Source organism: Polistes fuscatus, unplaced genomic scaffold, assembly GCF_010416935.1.
Source record: "Polistes fuscatus isolate 324 unplaced genomic scaffold, CU_Pfus_HIC Scaffold5, whole genome shotgun sequence".
In the NCBI taxonomy this organism is placed as follows: domain Eukaryota; kingdom Metazoa; phylum Arthropoda; class Insecta; order Hymenoptera; family Vespidae; genus Polistes; species Polistes fuscatus.
Window position 1 is genome coordinate 2,695,324 of NW_025113129.1, and position 21,415 is coordinate 2,716,738.

Genomic DNA, 21,415 nt, shown 5'->3' on the forward strand with positions numbered 1-21,415 from the left:
TTAAAAATTTCCCCTTCCCCCACCCCCAACAAAATAAAAAAAAAGAAATCTTTGAACCAAATATTATACAAAATAAGAAAGAAAGATAAAAGAGATATCAAGTATAAATAAGTCAAACTATAATTTCGATCGTAACGCGTTACGTTTAAAAATTTCCTCTTCCCCCACCCCCAACAAAATAAAAAAAGAAATCTTTGAACGAAGATAGCAACCAGGTGTTCTACAAATAAGTCAAAGTAAACGAGTATAACAGCATAGTTTCGATCGTAATGCGTTACGTTTAAAAAATTTCCCCCTCCCCTCTCAACAAACGAAAAAAAAAATGAAATCTCTGAACGAAGACAGCAGCCAGGTGTTACAAATTACCGAACACGCGTGTAGTATAATAGTTCACGCAAGAGGAGGGGTAGGGAGGGAGGGAGGGAGGTAGGAGTCGTGGATTTTTGTTCAAAATTTCCAGACGGTGACGATCGCGTATTTCATTTATCCCTTCTTTTTTTTTTTTTTTTTTTCTCCTCAACCCCGTCATCCCCAGTCTCCATCCCTTTCCTTCCCTTCTCTTTCCAACCAACCCTTCATTGAGAACATTGATTCCGACGTGTCGAGTCGTTCACCCTGGCCGCATATCGGGGACGCAGATGCACGTGACGCCCGCATTTTTTTCTCCAGGCAGGCAGGCAGGCAGGCAACACCACCTCCATCACCACCACCACCACCATCCCATCACCACCACCATCACCACCAGTACGATTACTATACCATAGCGAGTAGTACCGCAGGCGAATCCGCGCAGATTTTTCACGAGTCTCCTCGGTCTCCGAAAAGCCGTGTCTCCTCTCTCACTTTCATTCTCTCTTCTGTCTCTCTTTCTTTCAGCCCTTTTCCCCGCCCCTTTTTCATTCTGTCGACGCTGGCCGACACCACGGTTGGTACGTGAAACGAATTTAAACCGGGACACGATACCGGCGACGTGACGAAGCCCTTCAGCCGAATTCGTCGATTTTAATACTCGCTTCGTAGCTACACTAACCCACCCCCCTCCTCCCCTCCTCCTCTTCGAAGGCTCTTCCTCCCTCTACCCCTACGACAGAACGTTCGAGCGAGGGAGCCCTCGGAACGAGTTCTCACACCCCCTCCTCCTCTCCCTTCCCACCCACCTCCCATGAAACTTCCCCCACGTTTACTTCGAGACTCACGACTAACCCTCGAATGTCAACCTACCCTCGGTTTGGAACCGCATTCCTCTCCTCGCGATACGCCCACCCCCCTCAAAGCCCTGCCACCCTTCCTAGACTCCCTTTTTTACTTTCCCTTTCTCTTTCTCTTTCTCTTTATCAAGTTTCCGTCGTATTGGCCAAGAGAAAGAAATTTTTCCGATAGTCTCGGTCGGTTGGTCGGTGCTTAGAGTATCCTGGGTAGAACTTTTAAATCCGTTCCCAACTAACAGGAAACGAAATTCCTCCCCCTCCTCCTTCCCCTCTCCCTCCTCCTCCTCCTCCTCCTCTTCCAACCAGTTTTCACCAACTACCAACTACCTTTTCGCTTTTTCACGAATATCATAAAACTTCTGCGTAAAAGGAGGTGGGCGGGGTGGGGGATTGGGGTGGTGCCGATGTGCAACCAAACTTGAAAAAAGCCAGAATTAAAAGTCGTAAAGTCTAACCAATCAAACGTGGACAAGCGAAATTGCAATACACTCTACGGTGTTTTTACGGTGTAAAATAATTTGATTGTTCTTGTTTAAGCTTACAATTACTTAATGGTTCGTGATTAAAATTCTATTAACACGTTCGCGAACGTGAATGTTTTAAAATGTATTTAAAAATTTTAAAGTGAATTATTTTGAATTTTATTTTATATAACCTCAAGTTTTTTTTAATTATTATACCTGTAATAAAGTAATAATTAATTGATTCTTTAATATATAATAATCAGACTGCTCTTATCAAATGTGTTTAATCAAATTTTCGATATGACGAGTAATTTAATATTAAAATAACTGTCAGCGAACGTGTTTTAAGAAATCTCGCGTTTACTTGCTCTTTTTTTTTCTTTTTTCATCCTACGAGTACACTGTTATAATATAAATGCATCGATAGGTCTTCGTGGCTCAAGTGGTAGAGCGTTCTTTTGGTATGCGAAAGATCCTGGGTTCGAATCCCCCCGGGCCTTCTCGATTTTTGTTTAAGCAATTGAAGCTCGAATTTATTGGGAGATTTCTTCGAACGAACAAATGCGTCAGGGTTGCGTCACTAAATAATATAAAATGCATTTCTATATGCATCTGTTAATAGAAATTTTGTAAAATACAATTGAACTCGTAGTCCAAGTTTATCCGTAAAAAAGATAAGAAAACTTGGTTATAATCGTACGTAAAATGTTTAATATTTAAATCTTAATGTTCGTATTTTAACGAAGGACTCTAAACGAAAGAAAGAAAGAAAGAAAAAAATAAAAACTGGAGGATATATAAGAGACAAGTCAGCGTGGCAACTTTAAATCCCCTAGTAAGGCCTGACACCTATTCCCGCGAAGATTATAAAAATTATCTCGCTTTTAGCGTGACTATAACAGTCCTCATTCTCTCATAGCACGTAAACAACCGAGTCGAGATTAAAAGTCACGAAGTCAGAGAGTCAGCATTCCTTCTCTCTCTTTTTTACACTATTCTGACAGTAAAGGAAAAAAAGAAATGAAGAAAAAGACAGAGAAAAAGATATAGAAATAAGGAATTAAAGAAAGAGAGAAAAAGAAAGAAATAAAAAGAAAAAGAGAAAACTAATGCTACTTTTGCTGCAACATAGCTAAGTAGGATAAGGGAGTTTCGGCATAGCTTGGAAAATGAGCTAAGAATAAGGAGAATACTTAAAAAACCGAGTATTACTTTAAAAGGACTTATCTCAGCCAGTTCGAGATGTGTTCAATGACGAATTAATGGGTGAAAGGATAAAAATGATGTGTTAACCATCCGAGTGCTTGTACAATATTACAAACTATCTCTCTCTTTCTTTCTTTTCTTATTATTACACTCATATCTAGAACGAATCGTGGAAAATAACAGAATAAATGTCTAACGTAAATTATCCCAGTTCTGTTCGCGTTAAACGATGTATAATGCATCCTCGTTTTGCCGTTGAAAGAACTCATTATGTACTCGTGGATGTGGAAAATTGTTGCTATGGTGAGAAGACTTTTCGTTTCGTATCCTTCTTTCATTTACTGAAAATAACGAAAAAGAAATAATCAAATGGTAGAAGGAGAAGAAGAAGAAGAAACAAAACAAATACAAGTCATACAGTTGTTTGTATTTTTAATAATTAAATGAATATTAAACTGGCTGTGTTTTACGTGGATTATTAATTTTAATACGCGTGAAAGTACTTTTATTAAATTTTTTTTTGATATATACGAGACAAATGTATAATTAGTAACTGTATGTAAATAATACATGTTCAGTTCCAATTATCAGTTAAACTAAAGTCCCACGATCTGTTAAATTACTAAACTGTTTAGAACATAACGATTCGTACAATGGTGTTACTAGTGATGGTGGTGGTGGTTGGTGACGGTGGTACATGCTGAATTTAAGCGTAGATAATTTGCCATAATACAACGATTATTGTATAATCATTGGATATTTTTTTAGGAAAATAATTTATACAAGTAAACAAATATCTAAATTTGTTTATCCTAATCTCTACCTGGTTTACACTTCTGCTTCATTAATTTATTTTATTGGAAAATATTTGTTCTATTACATTAAAAATGATTAAAATTTAATTCTAATATAAATAATATTTTAATTTAATAATATTTAATTTATATAATCTAATATTTTATTGGAAAATACTTGTTCTATTACATTAAAAATGATGAAAATTTAATTTTAATATAGATATTAATTTGCCATAATACAATGATTATTGTATAATCATTGGATATTTGTTTTGAGGAACATAATTTATACAAGTAAACAAATATCTAAATTTTGTATCCTAATTTCTACCTATTTTATATACTTCTGCTTCGTTAATTTATTTTTTAAGAAAAAAAATGTTTGTTCCATTAAATTAAAAATGATGAAAATTAAATTCCAATATAAAATTACGAAGACAAAGGAATATTCTCGACACGGTCGAACTTTAGAAAGGGTTGGTTTCTCGTTAGTAAAACTATAACGTCTATCTAGGATCCTAGGGCAACTAGGAATCGTAGTCCTTTCTCATCTGTCCTTCTTCCATTTGCCATTCATTCTAGAAACTGGGTTATTCTCGATCGTTCCTCGTTTCCCCCTATCTCCCCCTCCTCCTCCTCCTCCTCCTCCTGTTCGGTGGCTTCTCAACCGAGAGGAATCACCTCTGCTAAGATTCGAATTCGATATCGGTTCTGTGTAGTCTCTGGCTTCCGTTCGATCCATATATCCTGGAGGCTCGATTATCAGGATGCCTGGCATAGATCGAAAGATCATTTACCAGCTCTAACGATCCATAAATAACAACTGTACAATATCCCAAACGCGTTAGACTGAAAGTAATACCAAACCAAATTCCATTTCAATTCCTTTACAACTTATTACATCAAATTCTTTCCAAATTTGTCTGATTATTTTTATTATTATTATTATTATTATTATTATTATTGATTCGTCGAATTATTCTTTTACTTTTAAAATAGAAAATGATCCCAGTTATTCGAGTAAATGAAATATCTATTTTTTCTCCTTCATTGTTGTTATTTTACATTTTGATTCATTTTATTTACGACAATTGCAAGTTATATTTATTCTCGTTCGTCAGGGTAGATTTAATTTAAATGGGATGATATTTTTGGTGGATTTAATGTAACGCCATTATCACACCACATACACGCAACATATACACACACACACAGACATTCTATAAGATATCAAATTAACGTTTAACACAATAGCAACGACGAGAAAATTTCCGACGTGCCTATAAAACGTAAAATAAACAGTCAAATGGTTGAAATGGATGAAGAACTTTTCTCTCGCTCGTAAATAGTTTGCAGGTTGCTTTGGAAAGTTGCCTACCCGGCAACGTCCGTCGGAGGGTTGGAGGTGGGATGGGGGTGGGGGGCAGGAGGGGGGCAGGAGGGGGACCGAACTGTCCATTAAATCACCGGGTGCGGTCCTTCATCGAAGACGAGTCGCCCTAATATCAGTGAACAAATTAATCACAAAGTCAACGGGCCGTCACGCGTTTTAATGATCTCACGTCGTTATTTTCAAACTTTCACTCCGCGCTACGTGAGAATTTCTCCAATTTTCTTTTTTTCCCCCTTTTTATTTCATTTCTTTTGTTTTCCTTTTTCTTTTTCTTGTCCGAGAAAATTGGCAAATCCTACGGGTAACGTTGAACACACGCGCACGCACACACAAATTTATCTCATCAAATTTGATTTATATTTTATATCATATACAATTTCCATCGAAAATTCCATTCTCCTTAAAATAAAATCAATTATTTCTATCAACATTGTAATAATTTAAACAAAATATTCGATTGCATTGTTTCTCTTTTGACGTATAACTTGCGATCATTTAAATTAATACAAAGAGAATTAATTATCATGAAAAAAAATGTTGCGAGACAACAGAGCGATAAATTACTTCTTTTTTTTTTTTAATATTTTCTTTTTCTACAAATTATTTTAACAAACATCTCAAACAAAAAAAAAACACGAGAACATTACTCTTCATTTTACAATGCAAATACCAAATGAACGTAAAGTTCAACGTGGGGTGCATACAACCACGTACCACCACCCACCACCACTATGTGCCACGGAAAACGTGTTGTTAATCATTTTATACAAAATTAAAAAGATTTATTATTTCATACGTAATAAAAACGACGAATTATTATTCAATCTATCCCGTAAAAAAATAAAATTTACGTAAAAGAAAATAAGACAAAAATAGTAGGAAAACATTTTACGTTATTATAGTTGAACGGTATAAAAAAAAAAAGAAAAAAGGGAGAAAGGGGGGGAGGGTGACATTTTTGTCGAAGAAAATGCTTCATTTCTCAAGACATTTTCGTTCGAGTTATTATTCCATTCGAAAGGGCTTTTCCCTTTTACCGAATTGCGGAGGAAGGTGGGGGAGGGGGTTGAAGGGAGGTGAAGGGTGGGGATAACAACGATGCCAAGAAAACACGATTTAATTCGAGCGTCCACGTGCTCAATTGTTCCTAATTTAATTGCTTTCCTCGTTAAATTTCATCTCGTCGGCAGAAAAGACGTTTTCACCACGCGAACGGAAGAACCTTTCGGGTGGAGAACGTTCGAGAGGATTCTTGTCAGCCTCCCCCTCCCCCCGACGACGACCTGTCGCACATAATGATCTTATGGAAGGAAGTATAATAATGTCATTATAAAACGAAATGAGAAAGACAAAGACATAGAAGGGAAGATAAAAAAAAAAATGAAATGAAATGAAATGAAGAAAGAGACAGTCAACTAAAATCACGTTCTTCATTTTGCAACCGTGTTAATTCATTAATTTATGCATTACGTGTAATCATTGAAATGAAAATAAATGAATCATATATCCGTATATAAAAAAAAAACTGGTGTGTGTACTTATGTACGCACGTAAGAAGTTATACTTCTTTGCAGTACCAAAACGAACATAACCTCAATAACTTCAAAAATAACTTCAAAAAAAACTTCAAAGAAAAAAATAATTTAAAAAAGAAAATAATTATTATTATATATAAAAAGAAAGAATAAAATACGCACGTAAGAAGTTATACTTCTTTGCCGTACCAAAACGAACATAACCTCAATAACTTCAAAAATAACTTCAAAAAAGAACTTCAAAGAAAAAATAATTTAAAAAAATAAATAATTATTATTATATATATAAGAAAGAATAAAATACGCACGTAAGAAGTTATACTTCTTTGCTGTACCAAAATGAACATAACCTCAATAACCTCAAAAATAACTTAACAAAAATAATTTATTATTATTATTATTAATTTAAATTTACTATCGATATATTATATATATTAGAAAGAATAATAAAATATCATAATATAGATATCAGTCCACACTAAATATAAGAGAGATATATCGAATTAATTTATGCGTCAACAGTCATGGCGCGGTTACAGCATTAGTTCTCGCTTCGATCGTTTAAGTAAAGCGGCGCTGAGTACGATTAGTATTTGGATTGGTGACCCGCTCGAGAAAAAAAGGGGGAAGAAGAAGAGAAAACAACTTCATGCCGTATACTTGAAATCGTTTTGCCGCGCGTTTTAAATACCGACAAACTTCATGGTGTCGTTTTTCCAGACGCTCGGAACAAAATCACTCCCCATTACATTTTCCCAAACGCGCCAAAAGAAGTATAACTTCAAAAAAAGAAAAAAAATATCACCTACTAATCAATTTAACGTGAAAATAAAATTTAATTCTCAATTTTTATTCGTTTAATTAAATGTTGATCAAAGTATACCGTATTATATTATAGAAAATTCTATTTAAACACGTTACACATATTCATACATACATACATACACACATACACATACACACACAAGTGTTTCAACATAAATGATAAATAAATGCATTTAATAGCGATGACGATATTATTTCTTGTTGCATACTTAGAAATTAATCATAGAAACGTCTCTGCATTCCGGTATCATAATCTCAACGCTAATCGATTTTAACACGCATAATATGACGTGTCAAAGAGGTATGACGCGGATCTGAGATCACGTTGCACAAAGAGATATTAAATGAACGGCCTTCGTCGCGTGTATTTCATTTATGATCATCTTTCTTAAGTATTTCAAACATATTTTCTCATCTTCCGTTTCGATTATTTTTTTATTTACGTTAAAACGAGTATTGCGTTTAATATCATATGGTAAAAAAATGTATTATATTAAAACCATGATATTAAATGTATGTATGTGTGTGTGTGTGTGTATGTGTGTAAAATGAAATACAATTTAATATAATTTATTCGAATGTTTTATTAAAAACTTTAACAATAATATGACAAATCATTCGATAGGAAATGTAAAATCCTACTTCTTTGTGATTACACGTCGTATAAAATCGTATTACGGAAGAAGAAACTGTTTTCTCTTATCGAAACGAATTTCTTTACCTTTGTAAATGTTGCTTATCGAAATACTTATGCATAATGCATTCCGATAAGTATCAAATCGAATTCTCGATAACGTTCGATTTACATATCATTAATACACCAACACACAAATATACATTTTGATATCATTAGAAATGCACGTTCGTGATTGGTTCGTAAACATGTAACGCAATATTACGAAATCTTAAAAAAGATAAATTATTAAAAATGAAATATAAACGAACAGTTTCTATACGAGATAATATTTTTCTGTTTTATTTTTAGATGCGGCATCCGATCCAAATGAAACCGGCAGATAGCGAGAATAGAAACGGTAAGAAGATAATACTTACAATTTTATATTTTTCTCTTGGAAAAAGACAATTGTGCATGAAATATTGGTAAATCTTTATATCACAGTTTTATTCTTATACAATCGATACAATTCGAAAAATATCCTCTTTTACATTTGACTTACATTAACTTAATATCCTTCGATACGAATATTCGTGTATTTCGATTCGTATGATTTATTTATAAAACAATGATCCATCAAAATAACCGTTTAACCAATTACGATGTAAAACGAATGCAACGTTCGTTCCAAAAAAAGAAAAAAGAGAAAGTAAGAAAAAAAAAAAAGAAAACCCGGAAGAGATTCGTTAATAATCTACAACGTTAACTTAATACGAAACGTAGTCACGGAAACTGTGTCACGTCTTCTCGTAGAATATCATAAGGGAAGTTAGAACTCTCCTCGGATGTTGAGAATACAGTTCAAAGCGTACTCATTAAGTGTTAATTAATTGGATAAATCGAGAGATCGTCTAGAGATTGCATAATCAAAGAAGATACGTTATATATACACTAGTGAAACATTAAATATGACAAAGATTATGATGAAAAAACTTACAGACGAAAAAATATTAAATAAAAAAACCAAAGGTAAGAAAAGTATTAATAATATAAAATAGAAAAAAAAGGGAAGTATAGCCACTTTGGGGAAAAAAAAAAAAATTGAACAAAGAAAAAAAAAAACGAATTAAATTGGCCTACTCGAAATAGAGGTAATTTAATCAAATTTTCATCGGTCGCACGTTCCTCTTAGACGAATAGGAAGAAGAAGCAAAAAAAAAAGCAAAGTAATCTTCACGAATCCTTACTTATTTTTTTATTCATGTGCATACGAGGCCTCGATGTAGAAAACTTAAGGGGGAAAGTTGAACAAAAATGAGAAAGAGGGAGAGAGGGGGGGAATAACGTCGGAAGAATGAAAGGAAGAAAAGGGAGGAAGGGGGAGGGGAGGGGAGGTAGGGGGGAGGGTTAGGTAGGCTTATAAAATCTGTGCGTCAGAGTCAGTGCGAAAAACGAATGCTAATGAAATATTAACGACACCCGTCACGTGCTACGACGGTAACCGGCTGGGTCGCTGGTGGTAATGCTTTTTGTTCTGTCTGTGTTTCCTTTTTTCTTTTTTTTTTTTTTCGTCTCCCTCTTTTCATCCCTCTCTATTCCCCTCTTTTTTTCTCCCTCATTTTTCTTTTTCGCATACGAATCGTAGGAGGACTACAATAGCGTTACAAGTGGCATAGAGAAAGAGTAGTTCCGGTACGCACGTGTTACATTTAATATATGTACAGTTGCCATGTGTAAGAATGTTTGTGTGTGTGTGTGTGTATTTTAGTATAAAACTGTGTATGTTCTTATAAAAATATTACGCGTATTTTTATATTTTTTTTTTTTTATTATGTGTTATGACTATAAACAAGGGTACATTACCTGTCAAAATTATTCGACCAATTTACATAATGATAATAATACAAATACAAATTAATAATAATAATAATAATACAAATAATTTATAATGATTAAAAAATTAATTACAAATTAATAATAAAATAATACAAATTAATTAACAATTAAATTTCAGTTAAATGCGGTATCGAATGTTTTTATTAAAATTTATAAAATAAAATACAAAAATATTACATTAATCAAAATACGATTTTGAAATCGACGCAGATCGTTAAATTTCTATACGTTAAAAATAATTCGTGCATGTAGTATACGTGTCAGGGATGAGTGCATACATTTCTATATGTGTGTATGTTGTGTGCATCATTTCTGTAAGTAAAATAAATCGTACAGGTAATGCACAGATGAGTGTTTATACGTGTATTATTGTATGAATCATTGCTATAAGTAAAATAATTTTAACAGGTAATTTAAATATGTGTGACAGATGATTGTTTCAATGTATTGTTATATACGAATGAATATTTATATACAAGTATATGATAAATGCAACAAAATATATTCTTCGAAAGAAAAATAAGAGAAGAAATATGATTTTAAGCGGCATCGACGAAAAAACGTGTCTTGAAAGATCCCTCGTGGTTAAGGCGCGTGCCAAGTATGCGATAAGTGAGAATTATACTAGGAACGAGTGGATGGGCATTAAAGTGCCATTTGTTTTATCCCTGCTTATCTTAGAAAGAGACCGATGTTCTTACAATCGTTTGAATATTTAACCACCAAGAGAGATAAAAAATGCAAACTAATAACCACAACGAACAAACTTCTGATATTTTGGAACATCCCATTCTTCTTCTTCTTCTTCTTCTTCTTCTTCTTTTTATTCGTCACTGAAAACGAAATTAAAATTGAAAGTATCGATGACAAGTTTTTTTACAAAACATATTAATACAATACACACTCTTAATATAATACAAATTAATTAGTTATTAATAATTAAATATTAGTAAATAAATTAATATTATTAGTAATTAGTAACAAGTTTTTTACAAAACATATTAATACAATACACACTCTTAATATAATACGAATTAATTAATTATATAAAATAAAAAATAAATAATAATAAATAAAAATATTAGAAGAAAAAGAATACTGGAACAACGTTTTCGTATAATAAAATAAAACGCACGATAAAATACTGAATTATTAACAGTTCATATCGTCCTATATAAACGATCATACATTTATATTTATTTATAACACATAAGTTCCTTGTATGTGTAAGAAAATAATAGAAAATGTCTTTGCGAAGTTTTAAAATCACCTAATATAAACAACGTTAAGAAATATTGTTTTTCTTCGTCTAATCTTTCTTTTCTCTCTCTCTCTCTCTCTCTCTCTCTCTCTCTCTTTCCTTATTAGATCGAAAACAACCGCAGGAGAGACAAGGTAAATCATAAATCTTCATTACGTAATGAAATATGAAAGAAACTGTGGAGAGTGGGTTTATTTTCTTTAAAACGAACTGCTGCAACTACTCCTCCTTCCCCCCCCACTCTCACCCCTTCCCCACCCCCTTATTCCCTTGCCACCGTTGATGCACATTTCGTTAAGACGATTTTAGAACGTCTTCTGAAGGAAGACACGTCGATCAAGATAGAACGAAAGAAAGAAAGAGAAATCAAGATAGATTGATAGATCTCCTCTCGTTCGAAGAACGTTGCGATGCGTTTAGTTGTGTCGTGCACGATGAAAAGACAGACACGAGGTCGAAGAGAGAGCTAAAGCTTTATTTATACCCGTGACATTCTGTTTATTTTGGCTGACGAAGCCAACTCACGCTTTATCACTAACTGACTACTCTTTAACCAACGAACGTGTCGCTTTTGAGCTTTCTTTTGTTCCCACCCACCCTCTCTCTCTCTCTCTCTTTCTAACGTTGTTTCCTGTTCAGACTAAATCTTTTTCTTTGGTAAACTTTTTACATTGAATATTATTCACACCTTGAACTTTTATCCATTAGGATTAATATTCTAATCAACAAATTTATTTTGTTAATTCAAATATTTTTTTTTCCATTTAATATAATATATACAAGTGTATAATTTTATATTTTGAATAATATTACATTAATCAAAAATTTTATTTTAATATTATTCAAATATTTTATTTCATTTAATATAATATACACAAATATATAATTATATTTTGAATAATATTACATTAATTAATTGAATAATATTACATTAATTATTAAATGTTATTTTAATATTATTCAAATATTTTTTTTTCATTTAATATAATATATACAAGTGTATAATAATTTTATATTGAATAATACATAATTAAGTGAATAAATACAAATATTAAATGTTATTTAATATATTCAAATATTTTTTTTTCATTAATATAATATATACAGTGTATAATAATTTTATATTTTGAATAATATTACATAATTAATTGAATAATGTTACATTAATTATTAAATGTTATTTTAATATTATTCAAATATTTTCTTTCATTTAATATAATATATACAAGTGTATAATAATTTATATTTTGAATAATATTACATTAATCAAAAATGTTATTTTAATATTATTTAAATATTTTCTTTCATTTAATATAATATACAAGTATATAATTATATTTTGAATAATATTACATTAATCAAAAATATTATTTTAATATTATTCAAATATTTTCTTTCAGTTAATATAATATACAAGTGTATAATTAATTTTGAATAATTACATTAATCAAAAATGTTTTTATATTATTCAAATATTTTCTTTCCTTTAATATAATTACAAGTCTATGATTTTATTTGAATATATTATATATTAATCAAAAATGTTATTTTAATATTATTCAAGTATTTTCTTTCATTTAATATAATATATACAAATATATAATTATATTTTGAATAATATTACATTAATCAAAAATATTATTTTAATATTATTCATATATTTTCTTTCAATTATACAAGTGTATAATTATATTTTGAACAATTGATTTATGTATAATAATTAAGAATAATGCAACAGGATGTGACATAGGGTATAATTAGGTTCAATGAAAATTACGAGTATGCAAAAGATAACGATTGTTATTTTGAAACAAAAAAAAAACAAAAATAAATTGTATTTTTAAATAGAACAAATAATGATCCGATACGAATAATAGTCAATTTCTTGCTTGAATTTAATACAAATTGAAATAATACAAATTCGTAGGAATAATATATTCTCTTACTTATTTACGAACACACAATAATTTTATTTATGATTATTCTCGAACGATAAAAAGATCGAATAAACACTTCTTACGAATAAATAAATCCAACTAGCTTGTTATAAAGTCTGAATAATGACGTGCATGTGTGTTAGTATACATCATCGTAAGTATTGGTGGGATCAGCCTCTTCTGTTATCGATCAACACCTCTCGAATTAGCTGCCAAGACGCGTCATTAATATTTCATAGTGTTTATTTTGTTTATTCGATACGCGATCTTACACAAGCCAACGATAATCTTTCCCTCTCCCTCTCTCCCACCCATCCTCCCTCTCTTCATGTTTCTGAGGTCGAGGTTCGATTATATCGATTTATACGATTTTAAAACAAATACTTTCGATTATTCGCTTACTTTCCTTACTTACTTACTTACTCACTTCAGTTATTTACTCTTACTTACTTACTTACTTACTTACTTACTTACTTACTTAAACTTTACTTATTTACCAACTTACTTTAGTTATTCTCTAGTATAACGTTAGACAATGCAGTTCTACAAATTGTTCTGCAACTCGTGATTCCCAGTTGGTGAAGTAATCGACCGTGTTACATCATTCTCTATCGTTCTACGACGAAATTTTCTCGACGACCAATCATAACTCGCGCCAACTAATCGAGATCCTTTTACAATCGAATTATTTTTTTTTTTACTCCTCTTCTTCTTTTTTTTCTTTTTCGTTTCACTCGCTTCGAATCATTTCTATTTTTTCCCCCACCCTCCTCCTCCTCCTCCTCTTCCCCCCACCACGTCGTTTTACTTACTTACTTATTTACTTGCTTACTTCTTCCTTTTATTTGTGAAATAATTGCACGTCTCCTCTTATCTCTCTTGAGCGGATTTATTTCGAAACGGGGGGGAAAAATAATTTATTTTATTCTTCCTCGTAAAAAAAAAAAGGAATGAGATAAAAATTTGTACGAGCTAACGTTAATTATTATCAGCAAAATTAGTTAACGTTAAAAATATAATATACGTAATATCTCGACGACGAATTACACTTTTCTGAAAAATTTCGTATCTTATATGTTGATAATAATTTATCTTATCTGTTCGTAATTCACGATGACCTTATGCGAACGATCGATAAAAAATAGAAAAAAAAGTACGCGAAACGTACCTTCGAATTTCTAAACAATCGCGTCTCAAGTATGCGTAAGATAAATTGTTAAATAATTCGGGTGTTATAAATAATTATATAATACAGTTCATCTCGTAATTTAAATTCCACTGAGACCCAATGTAATTGGATACATTTTCTGTCTTACAATTTTTTGTTTGTTTGTTTGTTTGTTTGGATCCGATAAGATTTTTTATGATTATATTCTCTGTTTTTTTTTTTATTGTGTACTCGTGTTGTGTACTCGAAACAAAGATAATTCACGTTACGATTACGTTTACACGAAGAAATCTAATATTATAATTATGAAAATAAAATTTGAACGGTGTAATAATAATACCAATCGAAAGATCAATATCAAAATGGAGTGTAATTCAACGCGAACGATCGCACCCTAGACGCAATCAAGATCGGCAAGTCTGTAAACATCCGGTGAAATCGATGATTCCTACTGGGTATGAATATTCCAGTTGAATAGAACAGACAATGATTACGTTATCGAATGACACAGTTTGTGTTACATTAACGGAAACGTATAATTTGAATATCCAAAATTATCTGAACAAATTAATAAAAAAACTACTAACAATTTTTTTTACATACAAAAAATAATATAAATATGAAATATTATGTTTCTCTTATTCAACATTGACGTATTCACATATCTGTGAAAATATTTCTCATAATTATGACACTGAAATGATTTAAATTATTTATCGATCACGATGTTTGGCAGCGAGTATTAAAAATTAATGTGACTTTCGATACATTCGTATTTTTATAAAGTGTTGTAGTATAATTTTAATTTTAAGATGTTATTGAAATAAAATATACAAAATATGTAGATCAGAATAATATATAATACATTAATTTTTAATAGAATCTAAAGAAGATAAAAATTGATGAATTTATAATACAGACACGTATTATTATAATTAGTATTAGTAAAAAATAAAAGTAGATAGAAATGTTAAGTAAAATGTAAGTTATACTTATCGACCAGATGGAATAAACTTCGGTCATTTCGAAGAAGTCATCGAGGAGAAACTCGTATCATCGAGACTTACGATATTACAGTTTACAATGACTTTCGTGAATTCTCGTAATAGGTATGAATTGACCGGCCACCGAATAATAGGATCATTAAAGTGAAACTGTGTAATATTACGAACCGATGAGAGAACAAAAGTATCATCCCATCTGGGTTTTATTCTTTTTTTAAGAATAAAATCAACAATTCTCAACTTCTTCTTTTATATATTCCGATGGAAAAAAAGATGAAATATTTTAAAAATTCTTACTTCTGTGTTCCACAAATTGACTGGACAACACCTGTACCTGTTGCTATGATTGCTTAATTTAATGTATTTCATGCTGTTTTTTGTATTTTGTATTATACATCTCAATTTTCTTGATTCATTTTCTTCAATGTATATCGAACATATGTTCGTCAACAAAGCGTATAACCAATATTGAAAATACAGTGAGTGTATCTGTTTGCAACTATACAACCGATAATCCGGCTAAGCGATTAAAACCAACGCTTGTATGCGGTATCGTGCACCGTTACAAACCAACAATGCGTGCCCCTGCATTTATAATTTTACGTTCGTGCGTTACGAATTCGTTCCACACGAGGAGATATATTTTACCGTGACCGTGATAGAATTCTACAGGGACACGCGAAAACCCGATCGAATTAATCGAAATTTATAACGAAAACCGCAATGGGAATCCCACAGTACGAAGTAAAAAGCATGCGTTACGCGTAAACGCGTGTGACGTATGTATGTGTGGTATATAAAACCTCGATAAAAAAAAGAAAAAAAAAAACAAATAACACGGGGAATACAAATCAATACGCGAATCCATAAGAATATTTTAACGACAAGCTAATGGAAAGAAAGAAAAAAATAAAAAGAGATTGATCTACGATGTGTATACGTTAATTATGATTTTTTTATTTTTTTTTTTATTTTCTTCAACGTTGACAGATGTAATTGATTTTTCTGTCTCTCTCTCACTTTATTCACTGACAAGATCAAGATAATTTTTTCCTTTTTTTTTCTAATAAAGAAAAAAAAGGTTGTAATATACATTTATTCAAGAAAATCTAGAGACAAAATCGTTGTAAGGAACGAGCTAGAAACTCATAGCGTGACTTACTCGCTTATCACGAAAGCATTCAATGAATATTATTAACCGAGCCGATGGATTATTAGCTTTGCGTGCGGTTGCGAAACGTAGGATTCGAGTTAGTTGCTTGTGTGCAGCACGAGATGCGTTTACTCGCACCTTGGAATTCGCCTAAGGTCAGTAGAATCGAACGAGACAAAGACAAAGAAAAAGAGAAAGAAAAAGAGAAAGAAAGATAGTACAAATGTAAAGAAAGAAGATTCCCAGTTGCTGTTTCTTCTTCGACCTCCTACGGATGCAACACGTGCTCCCTGAGAATGCATGACTTCGTGAGTTTAATTCACATGCGTTTGGCATTCGTTTCAGACGGAATACCGAGAAACGAACAAATCCTTACGGAGATATTGTCTGGTATTCTCCCAAGAAAAACTTATTCACGTATCGATCTCAAACAATTTTCTAACAATACAAATAACGAATTAATACGTATACAATAATATACTAACCCACTAGAAGACTTTTGTAATCACTCATTGGTTCGTTTCGATTATAAAAAAAATATCTAATATATGTGACTAGGCATTCACTTAAATAGGCATTCGTGAAAAGATTGGACGGTAGGCCCTGATAGCTCAGTGGTTAAAAAGTAGTCGCCCGGAAAAAAAGCGAAAAGCGGAAGATCCGGGTTCGAGTCCCGGTCCTCCAATCGGTCCAACAACCCAATTTTTTCACGAATTCTACATATATTATCATTGTAATATCCCTGTATGAACTTTGAAATGATCTTTATCGTATCGAATAATAATCAATTGAATTATTTATCGAAAAATATCAACATTCTCTTTATACGTCCGATATGATCATTTTGTATAAACAATTTTGTGTCATACAATTTAAAAAGATTTCAAATATACGTTTAAATATGTAGGTCAGCATGGTCATGTTGTTAAGATAATATTGATTTTAAAAAAAGAAACTATTCACGAGAGAATAAGAGAAAGAGAGAGAGAAAATAAAGGAAAATGTTGGGTTTCATAAAGCTGTCGTCGTAAAAGACGATTTATTCTTAAATCATTGTAGTAGTAGAGACTCTCTCGACACAAAAAGCCAAATCCAGGGAACGTCAGTGCATTGTTGTGTTATCCGTACATGCTACTTTCATTTATAGATGCACACAAGTAGAAAGTATATAGTGTCAGTGATTATATAGGTAAGATAGGGAACAGGCCCACCACCGATTGGATGATCGCCAAATTTTCTTTATATACACCGTCTATACTCGGCTATACGAGTGCTTGCTGCTATTGCACCATTGTACACGATCATTATGTTAAAGCTACCATTTACACCTCCTACTTTATATACATACACAATAGAATTTAACCATCAATGTTTCAGAAAACATCTCTCATAAAACTTCTTTATTACCAATCATATTTTTCAATAACACTAATCTTCTTCTTTTTTATTACCTATTTTTCTTTTCTTCTTTTTTTTTCTTAATACAAGTGCAATTAATTCTTCGCTATTACTCGTCGTTTCAAATTAGCCATCTATGTTTCTTTTTATAATTTATCTTAACGAACGTCAAAGTTTGTGCAGTGTCATTACATTTTTTTTACGTAACTTTTTTCCAACACGTATCGGAATAATATTCGTCGACTTTTTGTTTGTTTCTTCTTGTTGTTGTTGTTGTTTTAAATAGCTTTATAGTTGCATACGTTTAATAAATGAATAAGAAAGAAACAAGAAAGTTCAAATAGGTGAGACGGGAAATATTAAAAAGTAAACGACTTGACGATTTTGAAAAAGGTTACATTGAAATTGAATAAAATAAATTAATCGATGTGTGTGTATAAATTATACGAGTCGCACGATACATTTTAAAGTCTATTAAAAATTCGATGTATGAAGAAATATGCATACAAACGCATACGATGCAAACAATACACGTGGAGAAAAAAAAATGCTATTAAATTAAATCAAACGATAAATTTATCGAAATGAATTACAAATCGTATACACTGTGAACTCTATTGAAAATTCGATTTATTTCAAAAGTATTACGCATACACACACACACACACACACACACACACAGAGAGAAGTCCACATTTAAACATATACTTGCAGAGACACAATGCAATGAATGACATTATCCTTTGAGCCGTGACAACAGGGTCAAGCAAAGAATATCGGTTCGCATCGTTAAGCGGTTAACGTGCTTGACCCCCGTAACAAATATAAGAAACCATCTCCGGAAGAAACTTCGAACAACGTTGTCTGTTGATCTGCTTTTCTTCTTCCTACTCCACCTTCTCTCGTTTCGTAGTACGAAAATAGTCTCCTATAAGAATACGTGCTTTACTTGTGCTATTCCTATTTACACCATGACACACCATAGACACATAAAAACCTGCATAAATGTAAATCCTAACGTTACGTTTTATGCATAATGATAAAAGAAAAAGAAATGGATAGAAAAATATGAAGAAAAATATCTAAGGTTTGTGTGTGCAAACATTTAGAAAAAGTATTTCTAACGGACAATGCAGGAAGAAGGAAAAAACTTAGCTATGGTTGGTTGGATTTAGTGGATGCTCGTAACATTCTAGCCACTTTAACACCCTTAGAGATCGTACTTCTTCCGAAACTTCTTCCTATCTCTCTCTCTCTCTCTCTCATTTTTATTTTTATTTTCCTTTTTCTACGAACATTCCACTTGTCGTCTAAAAATTTTCGAAATATTTATTTATCGTAATAAATCTCAAATAATCTGGACGATAGAATATATTTAAAATCAAAATTGTTGATCAATAATTTTCTCGAGTTATTTTTTATTGTTTTATTTAACAAACGTTGCTTTTGTTCTCTTCCTTCCTTTCTTTCTTTTTTTTTTAAATTCTAAGACACGTTCTTTTCCACTCGACAAATTGGCGCGCTTAATTTTTTCGTAGATATTTATTTTGGAATTTATCCAGATCAGAAGGGTCGAGGGGGGAGAGGAGGGGAGGAGGGAAGGAGGAAGAGGGCCAGATCGTGTAAAATATTACGCGAACGCAACACGAACTAGTAACTCAATTACAAGCTGGGATCGGTTTCACGAGCGTTGGTTGAAACTGAAACCGAGTTTAACCACGGAATTGATCGATCAAGAACCGAGTTCAGAGTTAAATCAAGTTTAATTGTCCTCCGTTAAATCGACGTTATCACGAGTATTTAGGTTCCTTGCACTTTGTCTCTTAAACTAAGTTCGAATATAAATCATCTCTCAAATAGTAAATCAATACTATTTGTATACAATAGGAAAATAAAAATAAATAGAATTCGATATATTCGTCTCTCTCTCTCTCTCTCTCTCTTGTGGATTCCAACCTATTATCTCGCATTTAAAACTGGATGAAAATAAATTAGCTTCGTCGTTAATTAATTCAACGATATTAAACAAATTTAATCCTAGTCGGATATAAATATATATAATACTCGAAATTTTTCATTGGTAAATCGATAAGATACGAAATAAAAATACATTAATTTGTTTAACGTTTCATTTTCTATCCGATTATTATTATATCATATTTAAACAATATTAATAATAGAGTCTTCAGCATATTCTTTCGTTACGTGGTAGCCTTAAAAAAAACAAAACAAAAAAAATACCTTATCAATTTTTATCGAAAAATCAAACAGCCCTCCTCCCCCCACCCCTGCTTTAAAATATCTCAAAATAAGAAAAAACGAATTTAAATTACCTCAAAAAAAAAAACAAACTAATAAAATTAAAATTCCGTATACGTGTTTCGATTAGAAAAAAAGAAACTTTCGAACAGTAATGTGGATCAGTAAAAAAAAGAATACTATTCGATTATTATATCATATTTAAACAATACTAATAATAGAATCTTCATCATATTCTTTCGTTACGTGGTAGTCTTAAAAAAAAAATACAAAAAATACCGTATCAATTTTTATCGAAAAATCAAACAGCCCTCCTCCCCCTCCCCTGCTTAAAAATATCTCAAAATAAGAAAAAACGAATTTAAATTACCTCAAAAAAAAAAAAAAAAAACGAACTAATAAAATTAAAATTCCGTATACGTGTTTCGATTAGAAAAAAAGAAACTTTCGAACAGTAATGTGGATCAGTAAAAAAAAGAATACTATTCAATTATTATATCATATTTAAATAATACTAATAATAGAGTCTTCATCATATTCTTTTGTTACGTGGTAGCCTTAAAAAAAAATACCGTATCAATTTTTATCGAAAAATCAAACAGCCCTCCTCCCCCTCCCTGCTTAAAAATATCTCGAAATAAGAAAAAACGAATTTACGTTACCTCAAAGAAAAAAATGAAAAGAAAACAAACTCATAAAATTAAAATTCCGTATACGTGTTTCGATTAGAAAGAAAAAAAAGAAACTTTCGAATAGTAATGTGGATCAGTAAAAAAAAGAATACTATTCGATTATTATATCATATTTAAACAATATTAATAATAGAGTCTTCATCATATTCTTTCGTTACGTGGTAGTCTTAAAAAAAGAAGAAACAAAAAACCTTATCAATTTTTATCGAAAAATCAAACAGCCCTCTTCCCCCCTCCCTGCTTAAAAATATTTTGAAATAAGAAAAAACGAATTTAAATTACCTCAAAAAAAAAAAAAAACTAATAAAATTAAAATTCCGTATACGTGTTTCGATTAGAAAAAAAAAGAAACTTTCGAACAGTAATGTGGATCAGTAAAAAAAAAAAAAAAAGAAATACAAGAGACGAGAAAGTTTAGTTTAGGGGAATTTTTGTTAAAATGTATGATAACACATGGACGACGTATGATAGTTACTACACATTTGTGTCACTTATCGTCCCCTTTTTCACCTATTACCCTTTTCTTCTTTCATGGATAATGTGCCGAACCGACGACAATGCCCGTATATACGGGTACATATAAATAATGCATTCCTCGACCAC

General features: G+C 31.5%; 1 protein-coding gene across 17 annotated transcripts in view; it reads left to right on the top strand.

Annotated features, from left to right (window-relative positions):
- Positions 1 to 21,415, top strand: part of LOC122522000 (CUGBP Elav-like family member 1) — a 362,262-nt gene that overhangs the window by 293,665 nt on the left and 47,182 nt on the right. For all 17 annotated transcript variants that reach the window (XR_006304965.1, XR_006304966.1, XM_043642770.1 and 14 more), the window contains one exon: positions 8,414 to 8,462. Coding sequence is in view for 15 of the 17 variants with exons in the window: in XM_043642770.1 (XP_043498705.1) it covers positions 8,414 to 8,462 (49 nt within the window). In the remaining 2 variants the exon portion in view is untranslated. The remainder of the gene's footprint in view (positions 1 to 8,413; positions 8,463 to 21,415) is intronic.